The 26286-nt window shown below is 36.0% G+C and overlaps 1 protein-coding gene across 1 annotated transcript; it reads right to left on the minus strand.

Moving 5' to 3' along the window:
- Positions 1-730: 730 nt before the first annotated feature.
- LOC102805288 (putative U3 small nucleolar RNA-associated protein 11) lies at positions 731-25840 on the minus strand. Its single transcript, XM_085504990.1, has 8 exons — positions 25671-25840; positions 23339-23400; positions 21754-21856; positions 7647-7760; positions 5898-5994; positions 4780-4910; positions 2161-2271; positions 731-964 (listed from the first exon to the last, which is right to left on the minus strand). The coding sequence occupies exons 1-8, from the start codon at positions 25728-25730 to the stop codon at positions 881-883; spliced, it is 762 nt and encodes a 253-aa protein (XP_085361116.1). The 5' UTR covers positions 25731-25840; the 3' UTR covers positions 731-880.
- Positions 25841-26286: the final 446 nt, after the last annotated feature.

Here is a 26286-nt window from a genome sequence, read left to right on the forward strand (position 1 = left end):
AATGCATTCAAAATAAGTTATCCACCAGTTAACAAGTTGCATAAGTTAGCACTTGAGATCACCAGTTTTGACAAATTCTACTACCCTTTCATGATATGTGCATTGTCCAAGAGCATCTACATACTGAGTGTCATCAAAATCTGATGAGTCCATTCCTTAGAAATCAGTGCAACATAAACCTGTACACATACATCTTAACTATTAGTGAGTGATATACAGTTTAAGAAGAAAATGAGTTGGGAAGACAAAAGCACAGTGGAGTATCATAGAGCATTTTATTTTTATGACAATGTATTTTAGTGTTTAGAACTAACTACATTTTCTCCTGATCTTAGAGATGGATGCTTTCATATTTTTTTTACTCAATGTCATTTTTTGAAACAAGCTTCATACTATAAACTGATTAAGCCTGCATGACAGTCTGCCCCATTGTGTGTCAGCTAAGAGGGCATACTACTACATGAAAAGAATGTAATGCATCCAAGTTATTATTATAACACTCAGTTTACTTGTAAAGAGAAAACTAGGGCAGAGTTTTATAAGTTCATACCCACAATTATCTCATTTTATAATTTGATATACTTATATAATATATAAGATAGTTGACTAATCAATTAATACCTGTATGCAAATAAAACCAGTGACACTTTGCATAAAAAATGAATTCAGGTTGAGAGAAAACACAAATCTACATGGCAATATTTGAAACACCTGGCTTTGAATCAAACTATTTGTGAAGAATCCCATTCTGATTTATATCACAAATACATTACAATAAAACAAAGCGATAGGAGGTGAATTTATTGTTGTTGGTATGTTTGCTTCACAAAGGTTGACAGGAGATTACATTCCACACCCGGCCATGTTGAGATATTCACTATCACCTTTTTCTCTGTGCAACCCATTTATACACAGCAGGTGTTGTTTTGGTTTCCTCTTTTTTTTTTATTTTCTGTGTTTTGTCCTGCAAAGTGAAAACAGAGTTGTCAAAATTTGGACTCCAGTTATTGTGTTGTGTTTGATATAGGTTTCATGCCACGTATACGTCACATGTAAAATACATTGGTTAGTTTACATAAAAATCACACATGTGCTTCACGGTGACAGTCACACTGATATTCGCATCTTATTATTATTCTTAAACACCTCCCATGAGTTTTATGCAGATATGTGACTAAGGATATGATAATTTCAATGAATTTGTTAGCAATCATCACGCCATTATTATAAACATGCAGATCTTAACCATGCTCCTTTCAAAGTGGTAGCAGTTACTGTCACTGCCATATTGTTCTGAACACCCAAACAGCAACATTACCAGCTAAGTTGCTGCCTGGTTTGTTACGCGTGTCTCAAGATCATTAGATGATTAGAACTTTTTAGTTCAAACCACTTTTACAAGGGTGAGCTATTTGGCTAAATGCACTCATTTACTAACATAAATAAGCACCAGAAATGCCATCGACTGTGTCCTGACATTTCATACTGTGTCAGTAAATACATTTTGTTCGGGTAACTTTGCCATTTATTATACTGTAAAGGGATTAATTATTCACTGGGTTTTAATTTTGCTTATTTCGCTGACTGGAAAATGCGCTAAATTAAAACCCAGTTAATATGTAAAATTTAGCATAGAACACATTATCTAAATGATTAAACTGTGAATTTAAAACCCACTGAATATGCCCGAAATGGTAAATCAGCGAAATTTAAACCCAGTGAAAATTAGTCATTTTACAGTATATAAATTTATACGATTGAATGAAATAAATTGAAAGGCAATTGCATTGTGATGTCTGAGTCCCTCAGTATTAGTTTGAAATGTCCTGCTGAGTTTGGTTTGTTCTAAACAAGACCTCCAGGCACGCATAGCAAACCAATCAGCAACTGAGCTGGCAATGTTGCTATTTTAGTGAACAATATGGCGGTGACAGTAGTGTTTATGTCTGAGCAAGTAGATTTGGCAACCTCTATTCTCAAATGTAGCACACTTATGAAAGATACATGTCAAGTGTGTAATTATTCCAACCCAAATAAATTTGGGAACTCTGAACAACATAAATATACCAATAAACCCAATCCCGACCACATCCACTCAAAGAATTGAGTTTCCAAACCAAACACTGTAGTGACACACAATTCTCTCTATAAATAACATACCATCAAGTTTTTTAGAACTTCCATTTTCTGAGATACAATATGAAGCTCCTTCTCTCTTTCTATTCTGCTGGTCAGCTCTTTGTATTGTCTTCTTCTTTCATTGGCCAAGTACTGAAACAAAATATGTACATCAGGCAATTATATAAAGTAGTCTTTTATGACTCGTATAGTGATTATTAACCCAACATTTTTATTTATATGCTGACTGTAAGTATTACTAAATGGAGTACAGATTGTAAAGGTTATTCCAACACTTTTTTCCTGCAATGTTGTAATATTTTAATTTGTACAGAAACATCAATTCAAATGCAAACAAGTTTTGACAATGCACCGTCCCTGTTCTGTATTTAATGCCAAATTTCATCACTAGCAGCAATCCTGAAGTGTGGGTATACTTTTGGCTGAATAGTGCAGTGATGCATTCAGTCATTGCTGGCAGTCACAAATCAACCATTTTTTTCTATGAATCTCAAAAAAACATGACGTGCACCTGTAACCAACATGTATAATCCTCATACAATATTTGAATGTTCAACTCTAAGAAACAGTCCCAAATATGTTCAAGAATCAGGACCAAAATGGCTGCCCATCAGCCATACTTGATCAAATGATCATGAGAATTGATCAGTGTTCTCCCCAGGCCAAAACAGCGTCGCGGGCCGCGGCGCGATCGGATTTGCCCGCAACGCTATGTGTTTCCTCCGCGATGCTATTATTTATCTTGTGATCTGATTTCTTCAGTCTCTCACCATGGAGGTAAAAAGAGATATCTCTTTTTACCTCCATGCTCTCACAGACTGTAAAGTTTCCTGGCTAACTAGTTAAATCTACAAATGCATTGTATCAACGCCAATTTCCCGGGATAGACCCCTGTTGTTTCTCATTGGTTGGATATCGTTTAAAAAAACAAAGCAGTTCTATAAAGACAAAGCCGTAAGCCCCGGTGTCAAACGCTTTTTGCCAAACGTATATTCATATGCAAATGATATAGTCACACTTGGGGTCAAAAACCACATGTTTCCGGTGTGTACGAAACGTATTTTCATTATTATTTTTAGAAATGTGGTCATACTATTATTCTAGGTTTTGATTTTTATCAGTATTTTTGATATTGTATTTGTTTTTTGAGATCAAAATGTGAAAAAATATATATTTATGATGTAAACAATTTTGACCTCGTGATCGTGAATACAAGATGGCGTCATCCACGTAAGATCCAGCGAGCGTGAACTTCCCACTCGGATCGCATATCGTGCACAGATCCGGATGAATTAAGTGAAGCATAATGAAAAATAATATATTTATCAGGAATTCTAATCAAGAAACGTTTGGAAATTGGAGTGACACTTGTGTTATTTCTTGGAGGAAAAGCCTCAATTTTACGTGGTATAACAATGGCGACAATTCGTAATTCAGAACTTCGTTGTCTCGACTTGTTCACAATTGTGTTGAACAGACAACATCGACGATTAAAAAAATACATATAGATGGATAATTTCAGCCAGAAAAACTATTATTGCTCGAACATAGTAGCGTAAGTATCGTGACTCGTAACAATTGTAGTACTTAACCGGAAAACAACAGAAACGGAAGATAAGCACTAAGAATCATCAACCCAATGTTTAATTTACCGGGACGGAACAGGGTTTTATAAAGTTGCTGATTGCTGGGCCAAGCAAAAAAAACAGAAAACTCAGTATTTCTGCAGGACATTTGCAATACTAAACATGCAGTGCACTTTTATTGTATACAGATTGTACATAAAATAAATAGAAAAAAAAAGGAAAAAAACTGGTTTTGTTTTATTTCCCCATATGACAAACAATATGTTAATTTATGTTAATTATATGCTAATTATTATGCAAATTAGCCGCGACTCTATGGAACATTTCTGGGGAGAACACTGATTGATGTGCATATGTAAGTCATTATACATGATCTTTGTAGTAAGTGTGAATGTGATCGAACAAAGCATGTCGAAAAATGTCCAAGCAATGTTGTCACAGCGAATCACAAGCTAGTGTTAATCAGTGAGTGACATTTTTTATCAGATGTTAACATGTTGGTTGACAAAAATATAAACAATGATGTCACAGTACGATGACCTATTTGAAGACTGTAAACACATATTCATATTCCAGTGATACTGAATATTTACATAAATGAAACGGCCAGTTTTAGAGATCTGTTAAAATTCAGTTGTGCATTTACATGCATAGCAAGTAAAATCAAACAATTTTCAAAATTATGTCTGATGTGATTGTTTTTTTCATATCGATAATGGTAAGGCTCTGACCATGAGCAACTGTGTATAAACCAACCAGGAAAAAAAAGAACAATGATAGAACAGTGGAATGTACACAGTGCCGCTTTAAGTCATTTGGGATAGCAAGCCTTGCAGTTATAAGCATAAAAACCTACTACGGTAACTGGCACTTATTTAATCTGTTTAATAATGAGAAGCAGGTATCTCTCATGAAGGCACTGAAGTTCCAAATCACCTAAACAGCCAGTACATGTTGTAAATGAGAAAAATTATGTAAAAACACTATAATTGTGAACATCTGCCAGAAAATGTTTTTCAATGGTGTAAGCACTGAAGATGCAAGTGAAACTCACTCGTATGCTATCTGCATCTGTTTGACCCAGTAGCCTTGCTGTCTGTAATGTTTTTTTCGTTGGTCTGTTGTAGGTTCTTGGTAGCAACTCTGGCAGTGTATCAAGACGCTTAGCAGCATCAAACTCTTTAACTGTAACAGAAATAGACATTAGCATTACCAGCTGTTGTACAAGACACTTTGCTATGGGAGAGAATTAAGATGCACAGGAAGCCAATGTACGGGCTCAATTAATCACAGTAATTTACTATTAGTGCATTCAGACTAAATACTGCCAAAGCTAGCATTCATGAGCCAAAATACAGGTTATGCATGTACATAGTACAAGCAAAAAGCTCAGGATTTGGACCCAATTTTCAAGGCCACAATTTCAGACAATATCTTGGACTGCTTGAAATTGTGAAATAAATTTTTTTGTAGGGCATCTTGACACCCAGGAGGGGGGGGGGATGTCAACCCTTCTTGTTGTTTAACCACAGGTAGTCACTGTACTTGGTTATATCCATCATCAGATACAACAACCACTATGCTTCCAGTGATCAGGAATTTGGAGCAAGTCACATACGTTTATGATGAAAATATTTCCTCTACATCTATCCCATGAAAACTTTGTTACATTTGACTTTCTACCGTTCTTTGTTATTCCCTTGTTCTATAATCGATTCAATGCAATGGTCACAACTAAGTAGTATCTTTACAGGTAGTGATGACCAGAGTGTGTAATATCAGAGGTACATTACTTTAGGTTTGCAACGCGCATAGTACTGTATGGTGACATCATGCCAAGATCCCATTCAAGTCTCATCTCGTAGATAGTGAGACTGATGATACTACCTTCTGACATGACATAGGCAATATGTAATAAAACAATGAAACATGTACTACCACGTTCATAGTGAAAAAAATATGTTATCGTAATCCGTCATAACGTGAGCAGCTATTTTGATCCACCTGGACATCCCAGTATCCTAGTTATCTCAGGCATGCGCATTCGCATTTTTCTGAGTTGGAACGCTTATGCGAGAGCGAGATTGAAACACTTACAGGATTTTGATATCATGTCACTGTAGTTGCAAACCCCAAGTAATGTACCTCTGGTAATATACATGGCTGACATACCTTCTTTTTCAGAGTCCACAAAGAATAGATGTTTATTTTTAGGTTTTTCTGTTGAATCATCTAACATATGAAGATTGGACTTCAGCTTCTCAATTTTCTGGAGAGAATAAACATGAACAAAATAAATTCCATGTAGATATTAATGCACTGTGTGCCATATATGTATAAATTATGCAAAAGACAGTACAGTGAAACCACTCTTTCCCACAAGGATAATAAAACTGTTCAGTTTAAACATAGACCTTAGAAAGAGAGGGACAGGCAACTACATTATTTCTTTTGTTTTATTTAACCTGGGTTATAATCCTCCAAATAATCTCACAATCCTATTAACGAATAAACAACCATCTGTTTATTTGTACTGTCGGCAGCACTCGTGAAATCGCTCAAAACACGTGAGTTTCCCTGCGTGACTACTGAAGCGACGGTCATGAATATGCTAATTGTATGTTAATGAGTTTTCCACTTAGTATCACACGTTTCCAAATAGTTTAGAAAATTCAGAATTTCGACTTTTTTTAAAGCAAGTAATCAAATTAAAATACCCAAATTATTTAGTAAACGCAATAATTTGAACAACAGATGTTTTTATTTTGAGAAATCGGGCGAAAATACAGCGATCTAAAACAGACCAGGTCAGCCATTTCCGGTGTAAGCTGCTGACTTTCACGGTTTCAAACAGTTTAGAAAATTCATAAATTCGACTTTTATACAGCAAGTCATCAAAATAAAATACCCTAATTACTTCGAAAATGGCAGGACTCAAGTAAAAACTGCAAAAAATTGGAACAATAGATTATTTTTGAGAAATGGGGCGAAAATACAGCAATCTAAAAACAATCTGGACGAGTCCTTTCTGTCCAGATGGCCTTTCAGACAGTTCGGAAATTTCAGAATTACGATTTTAAAATATAGACTAGCAAAACTAAAATACGCAAGTATCATTGAAAATAGTATGATTTAAGTGAAAATACGATAATGCAAACAACAAGTGTTTTTATTAACGTGGCAGTCGCAGGATAAGTATTAGTCAACCATTTGTCACCGCACATAAAATCAGCCGAGTAGTTAATTTATACTGATGAAAAATAAAACGAATTGTAACTCTGCATATATTAAGCGTCACCTAATACCGGGGGTAACCAGTACAAACAAATGGATCTTATATTGAAATTAAAAATTCCATGTAATGAGCACAAGCACTGAAAGACGTGTTGCAAACTGCACAGCCGATTGATTGTGAGTGACGGCATACGGCTTCCTTAGCTTGGTCATTTGTTTATAACTGTAGTAACCCACGTTGCACGCCGATGTCGTGAAATCCTTTGTTTTATAATCCAGTTGCCTGTCCCTCTCTTTCTTAGGTCCATGGTTTAAACAACCATATTTGATTCATATTAGGATCAGCAGATGATTTTTCCAGTTCAAACATAGAGACCATAGAAACATATGTACAGAAGTTTCAATTTATACAGGCTTCACACTATATGCACACAACACAATAGAATTAACAGTGAGGTCTGTTATACATAGACAGGTGTTGGGTTTACACCAAGTCAATTAGGTTTGGCAATTCAATAAGAATTCTCATTTTACAGAGGAGTTCATGTTTTACACTATAAGCAAGTACTAGTATATGAAAGGAGAATTGGGAATGTGTTTACTTTGATTCAGTTTAAATTATTAATTTCTAATCAACCAGTTTTGCATGTCTCACAATGTGCCAATGTACATGAAAGGATTACTCACCTTGGCTTCTACCATTCTCTTGTAGTTGACATATTTGATGTCCTGGGCTTGCATCAACTTCTTTTGTTCTTCTGTAACTGGTTCTTCTTTGTTCTTGATCACATGTATGCCATCCTACATAAAAAGTAAATAATACACAATTTAAATTCAATTATAATTACATTTTTTGAGGAAATTTATAAAACATTCATAAATATTTACTACGGGAAACCCTCATCATCGCTGATCAATGTCGGTTTATTTGTCCACTGCCTAAACACTATAGTTGCGTTCACGCACAGCTCCTTAGCACGGGCTAAGAGGTCAAATTCCTTAGCCCGTGCTAAGAAAACGTGCGTGAACGCTTAGCACGGGTTAAGGAATGCTAAGTACGGGTTAAATCTGATCCGAATTTAAGACGCGGTCTAGACCTTAGCACGAGCTAACGAAGTATGCTCGAACGCTTAGCCCAGGGCTAAGCGCCCTCTGCGGCGACCTTTGGGTGTGAAAATTGTCCCATGTTCGTATAACGACACTATTCCACCAGTCATTACTCCGCGTTCACTTCCACACTAATCGGGTCACTGTAGTAGAGCGTACAGCAGCTCCAATCGTAGACAAAATAAATTTGGTTCGCTGTCTACGACATGCATTAATAAAACGCTGTTACGCCCGTTGTATACTGTTTATGTGCATCCAAATAAGTTGGGACCGTCTTCTCTCGCGTTCCTGTGCATGTCGCTTCAAAATTAGACCAGCAGCAGAAATAGAACCGCGCGTGTCATCCATTTTTCGTTCATAAATAGCGGCTTACCGACTAATGGCAGCCCTTAGCCCGTGCTAACGACTGGCCCTCCCTGTGCATGGATGCAATTGGGTCTAGCCAAAATGCAAATATGCTAGATAAGCCTAAATCAGCTTAAATCTTAGCCCGTACTTCGTGTAACGTGAACACAACTATTATCTGCTAATATCCTGTCCGGCCTATGTGAATTGAAATACGACCTCATTGCTAATTTAATAATCCCAGTATTTGGTTTCATGTCTGTTGCCACATGCTGTATCAGCTCTGATTCCAAGGTGAATCAGATGAATGCATTTCCCCCAAGGTGAGTTATATCTGCTCACCATCCCTCATGCATTTTTTTTTGAGGGGGGTGCCTTTCATGTATCAAAAATGGAAATGAGAGCTTTATTTTATTCGATGAAATAACATTTTCGCACTACGCTCTTTGATTGGCTGGTTAATTCAACCACCAAATTTTCAAATTTTTAAAAATTTATTAAAAAAAAAGTGAATGGGTAAGTAATTCTTGAAAGTATACTGCATACTGAGTCTGAACAGCCCCCCCCCCTCACTTTCTGATTCTCTCAAATGAAAAACTTGATTGTCAGCCAACAAGAATATAGAACAAATCAGAATGACAGCATCAATAGTAACTAAGTTGTCATGCAGCCCATGTTTAAATTTTCATGCAGACATATAATGTTTTTACACATGCTGCATTTGTTGACACTTGACCTACTGTGAAATCTATTATTTTCGCTTGGAATTTATTTTCGCTATTTTCGCTGAAGGGGTGATTCAGTGAAAGTAAAATCCAGCGAATATACATTTTTTTCCTATATTTTACATTCAACTCACTAAGAATCAGTGAAAATAAAGTCCATACAAATCATTCAAAAAGTATTTTCAGCGAAAATTAATTCCAGCTAAAATAAAGTATTTTACAGTATTTTGAACAAGATGTGGCAGTGTTCTCCCCAGACTTCATGTCAAGCATCACGGCCAATTTGCATAACAATGCATCTAATTTGCATAGTAATCAGTTTTTCCCAACAAATATTGTCAATCTACAATTAATTAAAGACAAGATATTTTTATATCTAATAAATTTTATATCATTTTACTGCATTGTATTTTATGATTTTGTATCAAGTCAAATAAAGTTTGAAATGGAACATCATAAAAAGGAAAAAAAATTGAAAAACTTGTGTTATAGCCAGTCAGTGAATATACTGTTATCCATGGATGTAACTGGTTCATCATTGTGTATAAGTTTTTAGAGCCCATGTCAATGTCGGTTCATATAAACGTCGGGGAATACATTTTTTGGTTAAATTTATAAAGTCGGCATAATATCGAAATATGTTGAAATTAATAAATCAATAATTAAAAAAAAATTCTACAATGGCAGTTCGGCGATTTTTCACTGCAATATACCTTGTGAGTACAACGCTACGATCACCGTAACATTGTCAGCTGGCGGCATTGCGTTGGACGGGTATTCACCGCTGCTATTGCGATCATCGGTATCTGACTTTTTGGTGTGAAATACACAAATTGTTTATTAAAACGATTCATTGACGATTATCATAGGCATTACATCAAAATCGCCAACGAGATGTTGTTTTTAAACATCGCGGAAACTCATGCATTCTACGCCGCCATCTTTGTTACCTCGATCAGAACCCCTGGTAACCCAGCATGCACCGGTCACAATGTTGCAACGTGCATTATGTCGCCTTAGGGCGGCGTTTTTCTGTACTAAGGCACCCTATGAATGGGGTATTTCCAGAGGTCAGAGTTCGTTTTTTCTCAACCCGTCTCGTCTGCTGTTGAATTATTCATACTTTTCTTTCTAATGCGACATAATTAGGGGCCCAAGCCCAAAGGGCGAGGCCCCTATTATTATCGTTCAGTTTTTAGGGGCCCAAGCCCAAAGGGCGAGGCCCCTATTCTTATTGTCCGGTTTTTTCTTTCTTCTTTCTTTCTTCCGTAACTTTTTTCGTCAAGCCGTTTGAGAAAACTGCTGAACAGAATGGTCTGATAATGCTCTATACTGATAGTCCCTAATGTGAACTGGTGCAACATGCTGTCAGAATTTCGATTGGTCAATTAGTTTGGCAGCCATATTGGATTGAAATAAAACCGGAAGTGGCTGTTTGACCACTTTCTGAGGGTCTAGGCGTCTAGATTTTTTTATGGTATATAGTACAACTCATGTGTAATAAACATCAGCAATAAAAAGTTTAGCGGTCATGTGACTTTTCCCGCCATTTTGTTTTTCCTAAAAACGGCAAAAAACACTTAAAAATCTTCTTCTTCAGAACCACCATACAGAATGCTCTCATATGTAGTATTTAGCTTCTATATATGAATCCCATTTATGTTTGAAAAAATGTTTACGATTGGTCACGTGGTTTGGCCACCATTTTGGATTTCTTCTAAACAGGAAGGAGTTTTTTACTCTGGCAACACTTTAGGGAATATTTTAAATTTTGCTTCATGGCATCTGTGTATCAAGCCCTTTCAGAAACCTAAAAAAAATTTCAGATCAGTCACATGGTTTGGCCGCCATTTTGGATTTTAAGCAAAATTGACCAAAAGTTTGGGTATTTGTTTCTCAGAGACGATTCAACCAATCTACTAAATGTTTTTATATTTACCATGCCTGGCCTTAGCTCCATATGAGAAAAATAATATTATTTTGATCAGTCACGTGGTTTGGCCGCCATCTTGGATTTTGTCAAAATAGAAATTATGCAACTGCATGTTTTGTATTAGTCTGATCTCTTTCAAATTTTGTATGTGCATTTGTGTCATCAGATGCATCATTTTGCCCCAATAGCACACTGCTAGGCCACGTGGCTGAGCACCCATGGGGGTGGGGGCTTCTAACCTCATTAATATGCATAACTGATATATCTCAAGCACTGTTGTAGTTAGGAAGATGAATCCTGTGTTATCATGACAACAGTAAACAAGAGATTTGATTAAAAATAACAGATGACCATATATGGTCATGTGAACTCATTAATATGCATAACTATTATATCTTAAACACTGTTGCAGTTAGGAAGATGAATCCTGAGTTATTATGACAACAGATTTGATTAAAAGAACAGATGACCATATATGGTCATGTGAACTCATTAATATGCATAACCATTATATCTTAAACACTATTGCAGTTAGGAAGATGAATCCTGTGTTATTATGACAACAGTGAACAAGAGATTTGATTAAAATAACAGATGACCATATATGGTCATGTGAACTCATTAATATGCAAAGCAGTCATATCTAAAACACTGTCGCAGAGCAGGACATGTAACTAGTGTCATTATGAAGACATTGAATGAAAGATGTAACTGACATTAGAAATGGCTATATATGATTATGTAATCTCATTATTGTGCATAAGAACATGGCTCATTATATATCCGGAAAACCATATTTCGATAACCAAACCAGGTAAATACATGGTACCAACTTCATTTCGACCCCATGTTACTGATAATTCAAGCTACCTGATTGTCTAACATGTGACCACATTAATTACGAAACAGAATCTTGTCAGCTTGGGCCCCGGTGATGCCGCTTGCGGCTTTAATTTCTTCTTCTTTCTTCTTCTTCTTCTTCTTTCTTCCACAACTTCTTTCGTCAAGCCGTTTGAGAAAACTGCTAAACTGAATAGTCTGAAAAAGCTCTATACTTATAGTCCCTAATGTAACCTAGTGCAACATGCTTTCAGAATTTTGATTGCCCAATTAGTTTGGCAGCCATATTGGATTGAAATAAAACCGGAAGTGGCTGTTTGACCACTTTCTGAGGGTCTAGGCTTCTAGATTTTTTTATGGTATATAGTACAACTCATGTGTAATAAATATCAGCAATAAAAACTTTAGCGGTCATGTGACTTTTTCCGCCATTTTGTTTTTCCTAAAAACGGCAAAAAACACTTTAAAATCTTCTTCTTCAGAACCACCAAGCAGAATGCTCTCATATGTAGTATTTAGCTTCTATATATGAATACCATTTATGTTTGAAAAAATGTTTACGATTGGTCACGTGGTTTGGCCACCATTTTGGATTTCTTCTAAACAGGAAGTAGTTTTTTACTCTGGCATCACTTGAGGGAATATTTTCAGTTTTGCTTCATGGCATCTATGCATCAAGCCCTTTCAGAAATCTAAAAAAAAATTCAGATCAGTCACATGGTTTGGCCGCCATTTTGGATTTTAAGCAAAATTGACCAAAAGTTTGGGTATTTGTTTCTCAGAGACGATTCAACCAATCTACTAGATGTTTTCATATTTACCATGCCTGGCCTTAGCTGCATACGAGAAAAATAATATTATTTTGATCAGTCACGTGGTTTGGCCGCCATCTTGGATTTTGTGAAAATAGAAATTATGCAACTACATGTTTTGTATTAGTCTGATTTCTTTCAAATTTTGTATGTGCATTTGTGTCATCAGATGGATCATTTTGCCCCAATAGCACACTGTTAGGCCACGTGGCTGGGCACCCATGGGGTCAGGGCTTCTAACCTTATTAATATGCATAACTGTTATAACTCAAGCACTGTTGTAGTTAGGATGATGAATCCTGTGTTATTATGACAACGTTGAACAAGAGATTCGATTAAAATAACAAATGACCATATATGGTCATGTGAGCTCATTAATATGCATAACTGTCATATCTCAAACACTGTTGCAGTTTGGAAGTGGAATCCTGTGTTATTATGACAACATTGAACAAAAGATTTAATTAAAATAACAGATGACCATATATAGTCATGTGAGCTCATTAATATGCGTAATCGTTATATCTCAAACACTGTTGCAGTTAGGAAGATGAATCCTGTGTCATTATGACAACAAGTGAACAAGAGATCTGATTAAAATAACAGATAACCATATATGGTCATGTGAACTCATTAATATGCATAACCATTATATCTTAAACACAGTCGCAGTTAGGAAGATAAATCCTGTGTCATTATGACAACAGTGAACAAGAGATTTGATTAAAATAACAGATAACCATATATGGTCATGTGAACTCATTAATATGCATAGCAGTCATATCTAAAACACTGTCGCAGTTAGGAAGATGAATCTTGTGTTATTATGACAACAGTGAACAAGAGATTTGTTTAAAAATAACAGATGACCATATATGGTCATGTGAACTCATTAATATACATAGCAGTCATATCTGAAACACTATCGCAGAGCAGGACATGTAAGTAGTGTCATTATGAAGACATTGAATGAAAGATGTAACTGACATTAGAAATGGCTATATATGATTATGTAATCTCATTATTGTGCATAAGAACATGGCTCATTATATATCCTGAAAACCATATTTCGATAACCAAACCAGGTAAATACATGGTACCAACTTCATTTCGACCTCATGTTACTGATAATACAATCTACCTGCAGCTGATTGTCTAACATGTGACCTCATTAATTATGAAATAGAATCTTATCAGCTTGGGCCCCGGTGACGCCGCTTGCGGCTTTAATTAGGGGCCCAAGCCTGAAGGGCGAGGCCCCTATTCTTATTGTCCGGTTTTTTCTTTCTTCTTTCTTTCTTCCGTAACTTTTTTCGTCAAGCCGTTTGAGAAAACTGCTGAACTTAATAGTCTGAAAATGCTCTATACTTATAGTCCCTAATGTGAACTGGTGCAACATGCTTTCAGAATTTCGATTGGTCAATTAGTTTGGCAGCCATATTGGATTGAAATAAAACCGGAAGTGGCTGTTTGACCACTTTCTGAGGGTCTAGGCGTCTAGATTTTTTTATGGTATATAGTACAACTCATGTGTAATAAATATCAGCAATAAAAACTTTAGCGGTCATGTGACTTTTCCCGCCATTTTGTTTTTCCTAAAAAACGGCAAAAAACACTTAAAAATCTTCTTCTTCAGAACTACCAAGCAGAATGCACTCATATGTAGTATTTACCTTCTTTATATGAATCCCATTTATGTTTGAAAAAATGTTTACGATTGGTCACGTGGTTTGGCCACCATTTTGGATTTCTTCTAAACAGGAAGTAGTTTTTTACTCTGGCAACACTTGAGGGAGTATTTTCAATTTTGCTTCATGGCATCTGTGTATCAAGCCCTTTCAGAAACCTAAAAAAAATTTCAGATCAGTCACATGGTTTGGCCGCCATTTTGGATTTTAAGCAAAATTGACCAAAAGTTTGGGTATTTGTTTCTCAGAGACGATTCAACCAATCTACTAGACGTTTCTATATTTACCATGCCTGGCCTTAGCTGCATACGAGAAAAATAATATTACTTTGATCAGTCACGTGGTTTGGCCGCCATCTTGGATTTTGTGAAAATAGAAATTATGCAACTACATGTTTTGTATTAGTCTGATTTCTTTCAAATTTTGTATGTGCATTTGTGTCATCAGATGCATAATTTTGACCCAATAGCACACTGTTAGGCCTCGTGGCTGGGCACCCATGGGGTGGGGGCTTCTAACCTCATTAATATGCATAACTGTTATAACTCAAGCACTGTTGTAGTTAGGATGATGAATCCTGTGTTATTATGACAACCTTGAACAAGAGATTCGATTAAAATAACAAATGACCATATATGGTCATGTGAGCTCATTAATATGCATAACTGTCATATCTCAAACACTGTTGCAGTTAGGAAGTGGAATCCTGTGTTATTATGACAACATTGAACAAAAGATTTGATTAAAATAACAGATGACCATATATAGTCACGTGAGCTCATTAATATGCGTAATCGTTATATCTCAAACACTGTTGCAGTTAGGAAGATGAATCCTGTGTCATTATGACAACAGTGAACAAGAGATTTGATTAAAATAACAGATAACCATATATGGTCATGTGAACTCATTAATATGCATAACCATTATATCTAAAACACTGTCGCAGTTAGGAAGATAAATCCTGTGTCATTATGACAACAATGAACAAGAGATTTGATTAAAATAACAGATAACCATATATGGTCATGTGAACTCATTAATATGCATAGCAGTCATATCTAAAACACTGTCGCAGTTAGGAAGATGAATCCTGTGTTATTATGACAACAGTGAACAAGAGATTTGATTAAAATAACAGATGACCATGTATGGTCATGTGAACTCATTAATATGCATAACCATTATATCTTAAACACTGTTGCAGTTAGGAAGATGAATCCTGTGTTATTATGACAACAGTGAACAAGAAATTTGATTAAAATAACAGATGACCATATATGGTCATGTGAACTCATTAATATGCAAAGCAGTCATATCTAAAACACAGTTGCAGAGCAGGACATGTAACTCGTGTCACTATGAAGACATTGAATGAAAGATGTAACTGACATTAGAAATGGCTATATATGATTATGTAATCTCATTATTGTGCATAAGAACATGGCTCATTATATATCCTGAAAACCATATTTCAATAACCAAACGAGGTAAATACATGGTACCAACTTCATTTCGACCTCATGTTACTGATAATACAATCTACCTGCAGCTGATTGTCTGACATGTGACCTCATTAATCATGAAACAGAATCTTATCAGCTTGGGCCCCGGTGACGCCGCTTGCGGCTTTAATTTCTTTCTTTCTTTCTTTCTTTCTTCCGTAACTTTTTTCGTCAAGCCGTTTGAGAAAACCACTGAACGGAATGGTCTGATAATGCTCTATACTGATAGTCCCTAATGTGAACTGGTGCAACATGCTTTCAGAATTTCGATTGGTCAATTAGTTTGGCAGCCATATTGGATTGAAATAAAACCGGAAGTGGCTGTTTGACCACTTTCTGAGGGTCTAGGCGTCTAGATTTTTTTATGGTATATAGTACAACTCATGTGTAATAGATATCAGCAATAAAAACTTTAGCGGTCACGTGACTTTTCCCGCCATTTTGTTTTTCCTAAAAACGGCAAAAAACACTTGAAAATCTTCTTCTTCAGAACCACCTAGCAGAATGCTCTCATATGTTGTATTTAGCTTCTATATATGAATCCCATTTACGTTTGAAAAAAATATTACGATTGGTCACGTGGTTTGGCCACCATTTTGGATTTCTTCTAAACAGGAAGTAGTTTTTTACTCTGGCAACACTTGAGGGAATATTTTCAATTTTGCTTCATGGCATCTGTGTTTCAAGCCCTTTCAGAAACCTAAAAAAAATTTCAGATCAGTCACATGATTTGGCCGCCATTTTGGATTTTAAGCAAAATTTACCAAAAGTTTGGGTATTTGTTTCTCAGAGATGATTCAACCAATCTACTAGATGTTTTCATATTTACCATGCCTGGCCTTAGCTGCATACGAGAAAAATAATATTATTTTTATCAGTCACGTGGTTTGGCCGCCATCTTGGATTTTGTGAAAATAGAAATTATGCAACTACATGTTTTGTCTGATTTCTTTCAAATTTTGTATGTGCATTTGTGTCATCAGATGCATCATTTTGCCTCAATAGCACACTGTTAGGCCACGTGGCTGGGCACCCATGGGGTGGGGGCTTCTAACCTCATTAATATGCATAACTGATATATCTCAAGCACTGTTGGAGTTAGGAAGATGATTCCTGTGTTATCATGACAACGTTGAACAAGAGATTTGATTAAAATAACAGATGACCATATATGGTCACGTGAACTCATTAATATGCATAACCATTATATCTTAAACACTGTTGCAGTTAGGAAGATGAATCCTGTGTTATTATGACAACAGTGAACAAGAGATTTGATTAAAATAACAGATGACCATATATGGTCATGTGAACTCATTAATATGCATAACCATTATATCTTAAACACTGTTGCAGTTAGGAAGATGAATCCTGTGTTATTATGACAACAATGAACAAGAGATTTGATTAAAATAACAGATGACCATATATGGTCATGTAAACTCATTAATATGCATAGCAGTCATATCTGAAACACTGTCGCAGAGCAGGACATGTAACTAGTGTCATTATGAAGACATTGAATGAAAGATGTAACTGACATTAGAAATGGCTATATATGATTATGTAATCTCATTATTGTGCATAAGAACATGGCTCATTATATATCCTGAAAACCATATTTCGATAACCAAACCAGGTAAATACATGGTACCAACTTCATTTTGACCTCATGTTACTGATAATACAAGCTACCTGGTTGTCTAACATGTGACCTCATTTATTATGAAACAGAATCTTGTCATGATAGATCAGCTTGGGCCCCGGTGATGCCGCTTGCGGCTTTAATTTCACTTGTTTTTTTTTTTAATTTTGGGGTAATTAACGTCACCGGCGATTGAGTGATAACAAATCAGAGTGCAGCAAAAATGGGGTTGATCTTCCCGACGTACGCCGTGACTTGTTTTGTCACATTGTTGCCGTTGCGTGCAATGGGCAAATTATTAGGGGCCCAAGCCCGAAGGGCGAGGCCCCTATTCTTATTGTCCGGTTTTTAGGGGCCCAAGCCTGAAGGGCGAGGCCCCTATTCTTATTGTCCGGTTTTTTCTTTCTTCTTTCTTTCTTCCGTAACTTTTTTCGTCAAGCCGTTTGAGAAAACTGCTGAACTTAATAGTCTGAAAATGCTCTATACTTATAGTCCCTAATGTGAACTGGTGCAACATGCTTTCAGAATTTCGATTGGTCAATTAGTTTGGCAGCCATATTGGATTGAAATAAAACCGGAAGTGGCTGTTTGACCACTTTCTGAGGGTCTAGGCGTCTAGATTTTTTTATGGTATATAGTACAACTCATGTGTAATAAATATCAGCAATAAAAACTTTAGCGGTCATGTGACTTTTCCCGCCATTTTGTTTTTCCTAAAAACGGCAAAAAACACTTAAAAATCTTCTTCTTCAGAACTACCAAGCAGAATGCACTCATATGTAGTATTTAGCTTCTTTATATGAATCCCATTTATGTTTGAAAAAATGTTTACGATTGGTCACGTGGTTTGGCCACCATTTTGGATTTCTTCTAAACAGGAAGTAGTTTTTTACTCTGGCAACACTTGAGGGAGTATTTTCAATTTTGCTTCATGGCATCTGTGTATCAAGCCCTTTCAGAAACCTAAAAAAAATTTCAGATCAGTCACATGGTTTGGCCGCCATTTTGGATTTTAAGCAAAATTGACCAAAAGTTTGGGTATTTGTTTCTCAGAGACGATTCAACCAATCTACTAGACGTTTCTATATTTACCATGCCTGGCCTTAGCTGCATACGAGAAAAATAATATTACTTTGATCAGTCACGTGGTTTGGCCGCCATCTTGGATTTTGTGAAAATAGAAATTATGCAACTACATGTTTTGTATTAGTCTGATTTCTTTCAAATTTTGTATGTGCATTTGTGTCATCAGATGCATAATTTTGACCCAATAGCACACTGTTAGGCCTCGTGGCTGGGCACCCATGGGGTGGGGGCTTCTAACCTCATTAATATGCATAACTGTTATAACTCAAGCACTGTTGTAGTTAGGATGATGAATCCTGTGTTATTATGACAACCTTGAACAAGAGATTCGATTAAAATAACAAATGACCATATATGGTCATGTGAGCTCATTAATATGCATAACTGTCATATCTCAAACACTGTTGCAGTTAGGAAGTGGAATCCTGTGTTATTATGACAACATTGAACAAAAGATTTGATTAAAATAACAGATGACCATATATAGTCACGTGAGCTCATTAATATGCGTAATCGTTATATCTCAAACACTGTTGCAGTTAGGAAGATGAATCCTGTGTCATTATGACAACAGTGAACAAGAGATTTGATTAAAATAACAGATAACCATATATGGTCATGTGAACTCATTAATATGCATAACCATTATATCTAAAACACTGTTGCAGTTAGGAAGATAAATCCTGTGTCATTATGACAACAATGAACAAGAGATTTGATTAAATTAACAGATAACCATATATGGTCATGTGAACTCATTAATATGCATAGCAGTCATATCTAAAACACTGTCGCAGTTAGGAAGATGAATCCTGTGTTATTATGACAACAGTGAACAAGAGATTTGATTAAAATAACAGATGACCATATATGGTCATGTGAACTCATTAATATGCATAACCATTATATCTTAAACACTGTTGCAGTTAGGAAGATGAATCCTGTGTTATTATGACAACAGTGAACAAGAAATTTGATTAAAATAACAGATGACCATATATGGTCATGTGAACTCATTAATATGCAAAGCAGTCATATCTAAAACACAGTTGCAGAGCAGGACATGTAACTCGTGTCACTATGAAGACATTGAATGAAAGATGTAACTGACATTAGAAATGGCTATATATGATTATGTAATCTCATTATTGTGCATAAGAACATGGCTCATTATATATCCTGAAAACCATATTTCAATAACCAAACGAGGTAAATACATGGTACCAACTTCATTTCGACCTCATGTTACTGATAATACAATCTACCTGCAGCTGATTGTCTGACATGTGACCTCATTAATCATGAAACAGAATCTTATCAGCTTGGGCCCCGGTGACGCCGCTTGCGGCTTTAATTTCTTCTTTCTTCTTTCTTTCTTTCTTCCGTAACTTTTTTCGTCAAGCCGTTTGAGAAATCCGCTAAACGGAATGGTCTGATAATGTTCTATACTGATAGTCCCTAATGTGAACTGGTGCAACATGCTTTCAGAATTTTGATTGGTCAATTAATTTGGCAGCCATATTGGATTGAAATAAAACCGGAAGTGGCTGTTTGACCACTTTCTGAGGGTCTAGGCGTCTAGATGTTTTTATGGTATATAGTACAACTCATGTGTAATAAATATCAGCAATAAAAACTTTAGCGGTCATGTGACTTTTCCCGCCATTTTGTTTTTCCTAAAAACGGCAAAAAACACTTAAAAATCTTCTTCTTCAGAACCACCAAGTAGAATGCTCTCATATGTAGTATTTAGCTTCTATATATGAATCCCATTTATGTTTGAACATTTTTTTACGATTGGTCACGTGGTTTGGCCACCATTTTGGATTTCTTCTAAACAGGAAGTAGTTTTTTACTCTGGCAACACTTGAGGGATTATTTTCAATTTTGCTTCATGGCATCAGTGTATCAAACCCTTTCAGAAATCTAAAAAAAAATTCAGATCAGTCACATGGTTTGGCCGCCATTTTGGATTTTAAGCAAAATTGACAAAAAGTTTGGGTATTTATTTCTCAGAGACGATTCAACCAATCTACTAGATGTTTTTATATTTACCATGCCTGCCCGTAGCTCCATATGAGAAAAATATTATTATTTTGATCAGTCACATGGTTTGGCCGCCATCTTGGATTTTGTGAAAATAGACATTATGCAACTACATGTTTTGTATTAGTCTGATTTCTTTCAAATTTTGTATGTGCATTTGTGTCATCAGATGCATCATTTTGCCCCAATAGCACACTGCTAGGCCACGTGGCTGGGCACCCATGGGGTGGGGGCTTCTAACCTCATTAATATGCATAACTGTTATAACTCAAACACTGTCGCAGTTAGGGTGATGGATCCTGTGTTATTATGACAACGTTGAACAAGAGATTTGATTAAAATAACAGATGACCATATATGGTCATGTGAACTCATTAATATGCATAGCAGTCATATCTGAAACACTGTCGCAGAACAGGACATGTAACTAGTGTCATTATGAAGACATTGAATGAAAGATGTAACTGACATTAGAAATGGCTATATATGATTATGTAATCTCATTATTGTGCATAAGAACATGGCTCATTATATATCCTGAAAACCATATTTCGATAACCAAACCAGGTAAATACATGGTACCAACTTCATTTCGACCTCATGTTACTGATAATACAAGCTACCTGATTGTCTAACATGTGACCTCATTTATTATGAAACAGAATCTTGTCATGATAGATCAGCTTGGGCCCCGGTGACGCCGCTTGCGGCTTTAATTGCTACTCTAGTTAATTTTTTTTTTTGATTTGGAGGCTCTGCACCTTTGAAAGACTTCGCAACATATTGCAGACTTCCGTTTTTATCACTGTCTTTGTATGGCTAACAAAAGCGGGATTACCTAAATCGATCAATACATGTTATTGTTTTAAATACGTGCAAGACGAGACTGACACTTGTAAACAAAAACATAAGCATCACGGGCGAGTGACCAAGCGTCACGGACAAAGGGCAAGCATCACGACCGAGTCTCCAAGCGTCACGGTACCGTGTCGCTTCAGAGGCCTGGGGAGAACACTGTGTGGTATAACAACTGTGCTACTTCAATGTAATGAAAGAACTTACCTTCAGCTTGGAGTTGATCATTTTAAAGTAGAATTCTTCAGGATTTTTATCCAAGGCCTTTTTTTTCAGCACTTTTAAATAATTTTGTTTCTTGTGGTAATCCCTATAAGGAATCAGATTAGGGTTATTGCACTTACAAGTTTTTTAGTCCCCGTTCGAATGCAGTCCGAAAACGGGGACTTATGTTTTGACCCTTGTGCATCCGTGCGTCTGTTCGTGTGTGCATGAGTCTGGACCTGTATCTTAGAAATGTCTGGTCCAATCATAATCAAACTTCACACATACATAATATTATACATATGCACATCAATTTGTTTCACAATCTGATTCAAGATGGTCGAATAGCGACCATTTTTGTACTGAAAATCATCAAATTTAAGCATTTCTTGGCTGTTTACAGATGGATTTGGTTCAAACTTGGTATATACATTGGACATTATAGGGCCTTGATGCACATCATTTTGTTTTTCATATAAGATTCAAAATGGCTGACTGGCGGCCATTTTTTTTTAATGAATGGGCTTCTAGAGCCATCTCTGACATGCTTTGACTGATTATGTTCAAATTTTAAATATTCATTATACATCATGTTATAGATATATGCATGTATTCAAAATGGCTGCTTTTGTTTTAATTAATGCTGAACCAGAGCAATATCTCTCAATAAGTACTCGTTTGACGATCAGATACAAATGCCAATCATTTTAATGTTAAACAATCATCATAATCATAATCTTGACATGGTTATATTTCAGCTATATTACTATAAACAAAACTATACATCTAAAATTCGATAACTAACAGGGACTGTGCCATGCATGGCTTGTTAATTTTGCTTTGTTTTGTTGAACCGGCTAAATTATACGTCAAATTACAATACAACTTGTTGTGTCACTGACAAGTCTGTGGATTTAAAACCTAATGTATTCAAATAACAAAATAGTGACAATAAAAACCCGTGAAAATTACTTGGAAACCTGTCAGTGTTGAATCATAGTCTGAGCCAAGCAAGAACATCTGATGTAGTCTCGTCTCATCTGGGTTGTCATGAGAACCGTATGTTTTCCCACAAAAATGTTGGTACCTGTTTGAAGCAAATTTTTATGTATTTTCCACAAAAATAAAAATAATATTTTATTAGCTTCAGACTTTAATCAAAAGTTTTGAAAATATTTTGCACAATGCTTGATTTGTGACAAAAATTTTACTGGTGTTTAAATGGCACTCTTGATAATATAGATGAAGTCTGAACATGAGGTTTGATTAGTGTAACCTGTCTTCTGATTATATAACAAACCTAGAACAAAAGTGAATATAATATTTTTCTAAACCGTGAACAGTTATCACTTCTGATGCCACTTACAGAAAATATACACCTATAATGATCACTTACACATGTGTTAAGACTTCCATGAAAACATTATCAGATTTGAAGGCTGAGAAGAAAAGGTAAAAATCCGGCCCTTGTGAATAAACTCAAACACATTTAACATAATATCCGTTATCTTTTTATACGCAAACTTATCATATTCTGCCCAGGGAATTTCGAACTCTATTCTGTAAAGCAATTGACATTAAAACTCACCTTGCTCTAAGTCGATAGTCTTTTTTCTTCTCCAATAATCCTAAATGTTTTCTTACAGACAACTGAAGATGAGAAAAAAACAGACAATTATGTAAATGTACTCATTTCAAAAACTTCCTCGAATTCTAGTACTGGTGATTAAGAGCGTATATGTGCTTGATAAGAAAATGAGAAAGGTGCATTTTAATGAGAGTCAGACTTTTTGCCAAAAGTTTATTTTATATCTTGGCTTTTGACCAAGATTGCACACAATAAGAGCAATTCTTGTAATGAATATAAATAATATAAATACATGGGTCAGTTACTAAAAATAAAACAGATAAATAATGTTATAATAACCATATAAAATGTTATTAAATGTTCAGTGTGCAAAGACATGGATGCCATGTACAGGTGATTATTCTTTTTCGTTGTGGATCAAATGGACATGAGTTCACCTCAGCTACAGGTCTTGATCAAAATTTGTGAAAAATATGAAAAAAAATTGTGAAAGTTAAGAAAACTTGACATTTAAACAATTTTGTAACCTATGGTACTTTGATGCGGATTTTGAGTGATAGAAAGATTTCTGCCCAAACAGAGCCCTAGCTGAATTATTTCAGTCTGGCAGGCATCTGTTATATATTATAAGGTCTGCTGACCCATAGTAGTTTTAGTTTACTTTTTTTGTTTTTATGAGTTAAATAGTCTCATACTGTAAATATCCATGAACTGATCAAAATAATCTCATGAATATTCATTACGATCAAACAACAGCATGAATATCCATAAGAGATGAGCATTACATATGTCAATTGACCTACAAATCACAGGCAGAGTTAAGATGACTAAACATATATTTTTTTTGATGATTAATCTTTTGTTTTTGTTATTTCAGTTACAGAATGCAACTGTTGCAATTGAAAGTTTCTTCACGTACAAAGATACGATTTTGTTCATACAATGTAAATCAAATGTAGTCCAATCGAAAAGTCCAATAAATCGTTATCTGTGAACTTTTACAGGGAGCAGATCATACTTCATAATTAGTTTCATAGTTTTGAAGTTGGACTTGTTAAGTGTTACGATACATCCGTTTAGGGTTTAAAATGTTGGCATTTTATTTGTGATTCAAGGCATGTTTAAACCCTATCCTAATACCGTGTTAACACGTGTGCCAAAAAGCCGGTTTGGAGGCCAGCTTTATAGAGAAGCCGGTGTTGAAACATGTGTGAAAAATATAAGTCGGTGCCACATCGATTTAGTTTAAGCCGCCATAAAATTGTCAAGACTCCACCAGCACCCAGTTCTTACAGAGAAACAGTTTTAGCACATGTGAACAATAACGCCACCTTAAAAGCATGTCCTCAATGTCAGCCTTGTTCAGGAGTTCTATTCATTGTAAGTATTTTGAAGAGCTGTGGTCGTCGCGCTGCGCATGTGCAAAATTTGTGTTGATGATCATTTATTTTCCCACAATCTGTGTTCTTTTATTAAAAATCACCAGTATAAGTTTTGACCTGGGTGCAACGTGCAATAATTACTATGGTGACTCCTTAAATACCCTCCAATCACCAAAGAAATAAGCTTGGTAGCGTGTCAGTTTGTACTCGTTAGTCTGCGCCATCTTTGTTTGTACAAGTCCCATACCTTGCGCATGCATGGCGCGACGACCACTGCCCTTTAAAGAAACATGGCGGCCGATAACAACGCCAGCTCAGTTTAGTCTTTATACGCTTATGAACACAAGACTAATCAAAACCATGATTGTTTACTAAGTTAGTCAACGCATAGACCCTCCTCTACTGGAGGGTCTATGGTCAACGTCACTGTGGCACACGTGTGAACATGGTGTAAGGTTCAAAATTTTATTATTTGATTGGGTCAAACACTTTCAGTTGCTTTGAAAGCTGACACACTGGTGGGTTAAAGGAATGAAAGAGATGCATTTCATCCAAACGTTTGTCGGTCCATGTTCAAATAAATATGCATAAAAGTCATTAGTACCCATCACCACTACCCTTCCTCTCTTGGGCGAAATAATTGGCCAGAAATATTATAGGCTAATATACACAAATCAGACTGAATCTGGCTTTCAGAACAGCGTCTCAAGCATTCGTAGCCCACAGTTCAGGACTGCTTGTGGGGCTGTCGTCGGTCCACACACCCCTGAGGACCGACATAAAAAAACAAACTAAAACACTCCTGAGCTTAGGGCCACGTGGGTTTGTTTCAGTACGCTATGTAGTGTCACCGTTGTGATCGTTGCACAAAACGACCACATCGACAACTTTGTATATAGCGTTACAACACAGGACAGCCGATTGTGCTTCCAATCTTCAACGTATGTTACCTGAGATCTCTCCCGATGAGTCTTCTGTCCAGACTTCGCCACTTTTTTAAATGAAGACATGGTTCTCAATGTAAATTACAGTCTAATATATGAAGCGTGGAACCACACACGTTGTTTACAGCTGTCCGGAAGTGGTATTTCCCTGTATGGAGAGGAAATGGTGCATTCTGGGAAGTATGACCTCTACGGTATCAAAGCGCGTCTACCGTGACCAAGAGTGCACAGTCGTGGTAAGCCCGCCGTGAATGTCTGTGTGATAGACGAACCTCTACGTGCCACGGTAAATACTGCAATGACAAACACATAATTAATTAAACGCTGGAAAAAATTCTAATAAATTGTACTTACGGGTGATATAAGGATATTACTTTAAAAAAAGTTGGGGGTGACATTAATTTTCGAGAAAATGGTGGTTGTATTTTAATGGATAATGGCCCTTTTGGTAGTATTATAATGCTTTTACTATAGGTTCCTATGGCAGAGATATTATGCCATATCTCAAATTAAAATTATATATTGTGAATGGTGAAATGCTGTCCTCAATTATTTAAAAAATCTGGGTTTTAAAAAGTGTCAAAAAATGTCTTTAACATTGTGCTCTATAGAATTGTTCTAG

Source organism: Saccoglossus kowalevskii, chromosome 11 (assembly GCF_978046115.1).
Source record: "Saccoglossus kowalevskii chromosome 11, keSacKowa6.1, whole genome shotgun sequence".
NCBI classification, from domain to species: Eukaryota; Metazoa; Hemichordata; class Enteropneusta; family Harrimaniidae; genus Saccoglossus; species Saccoglossus kowalevskii.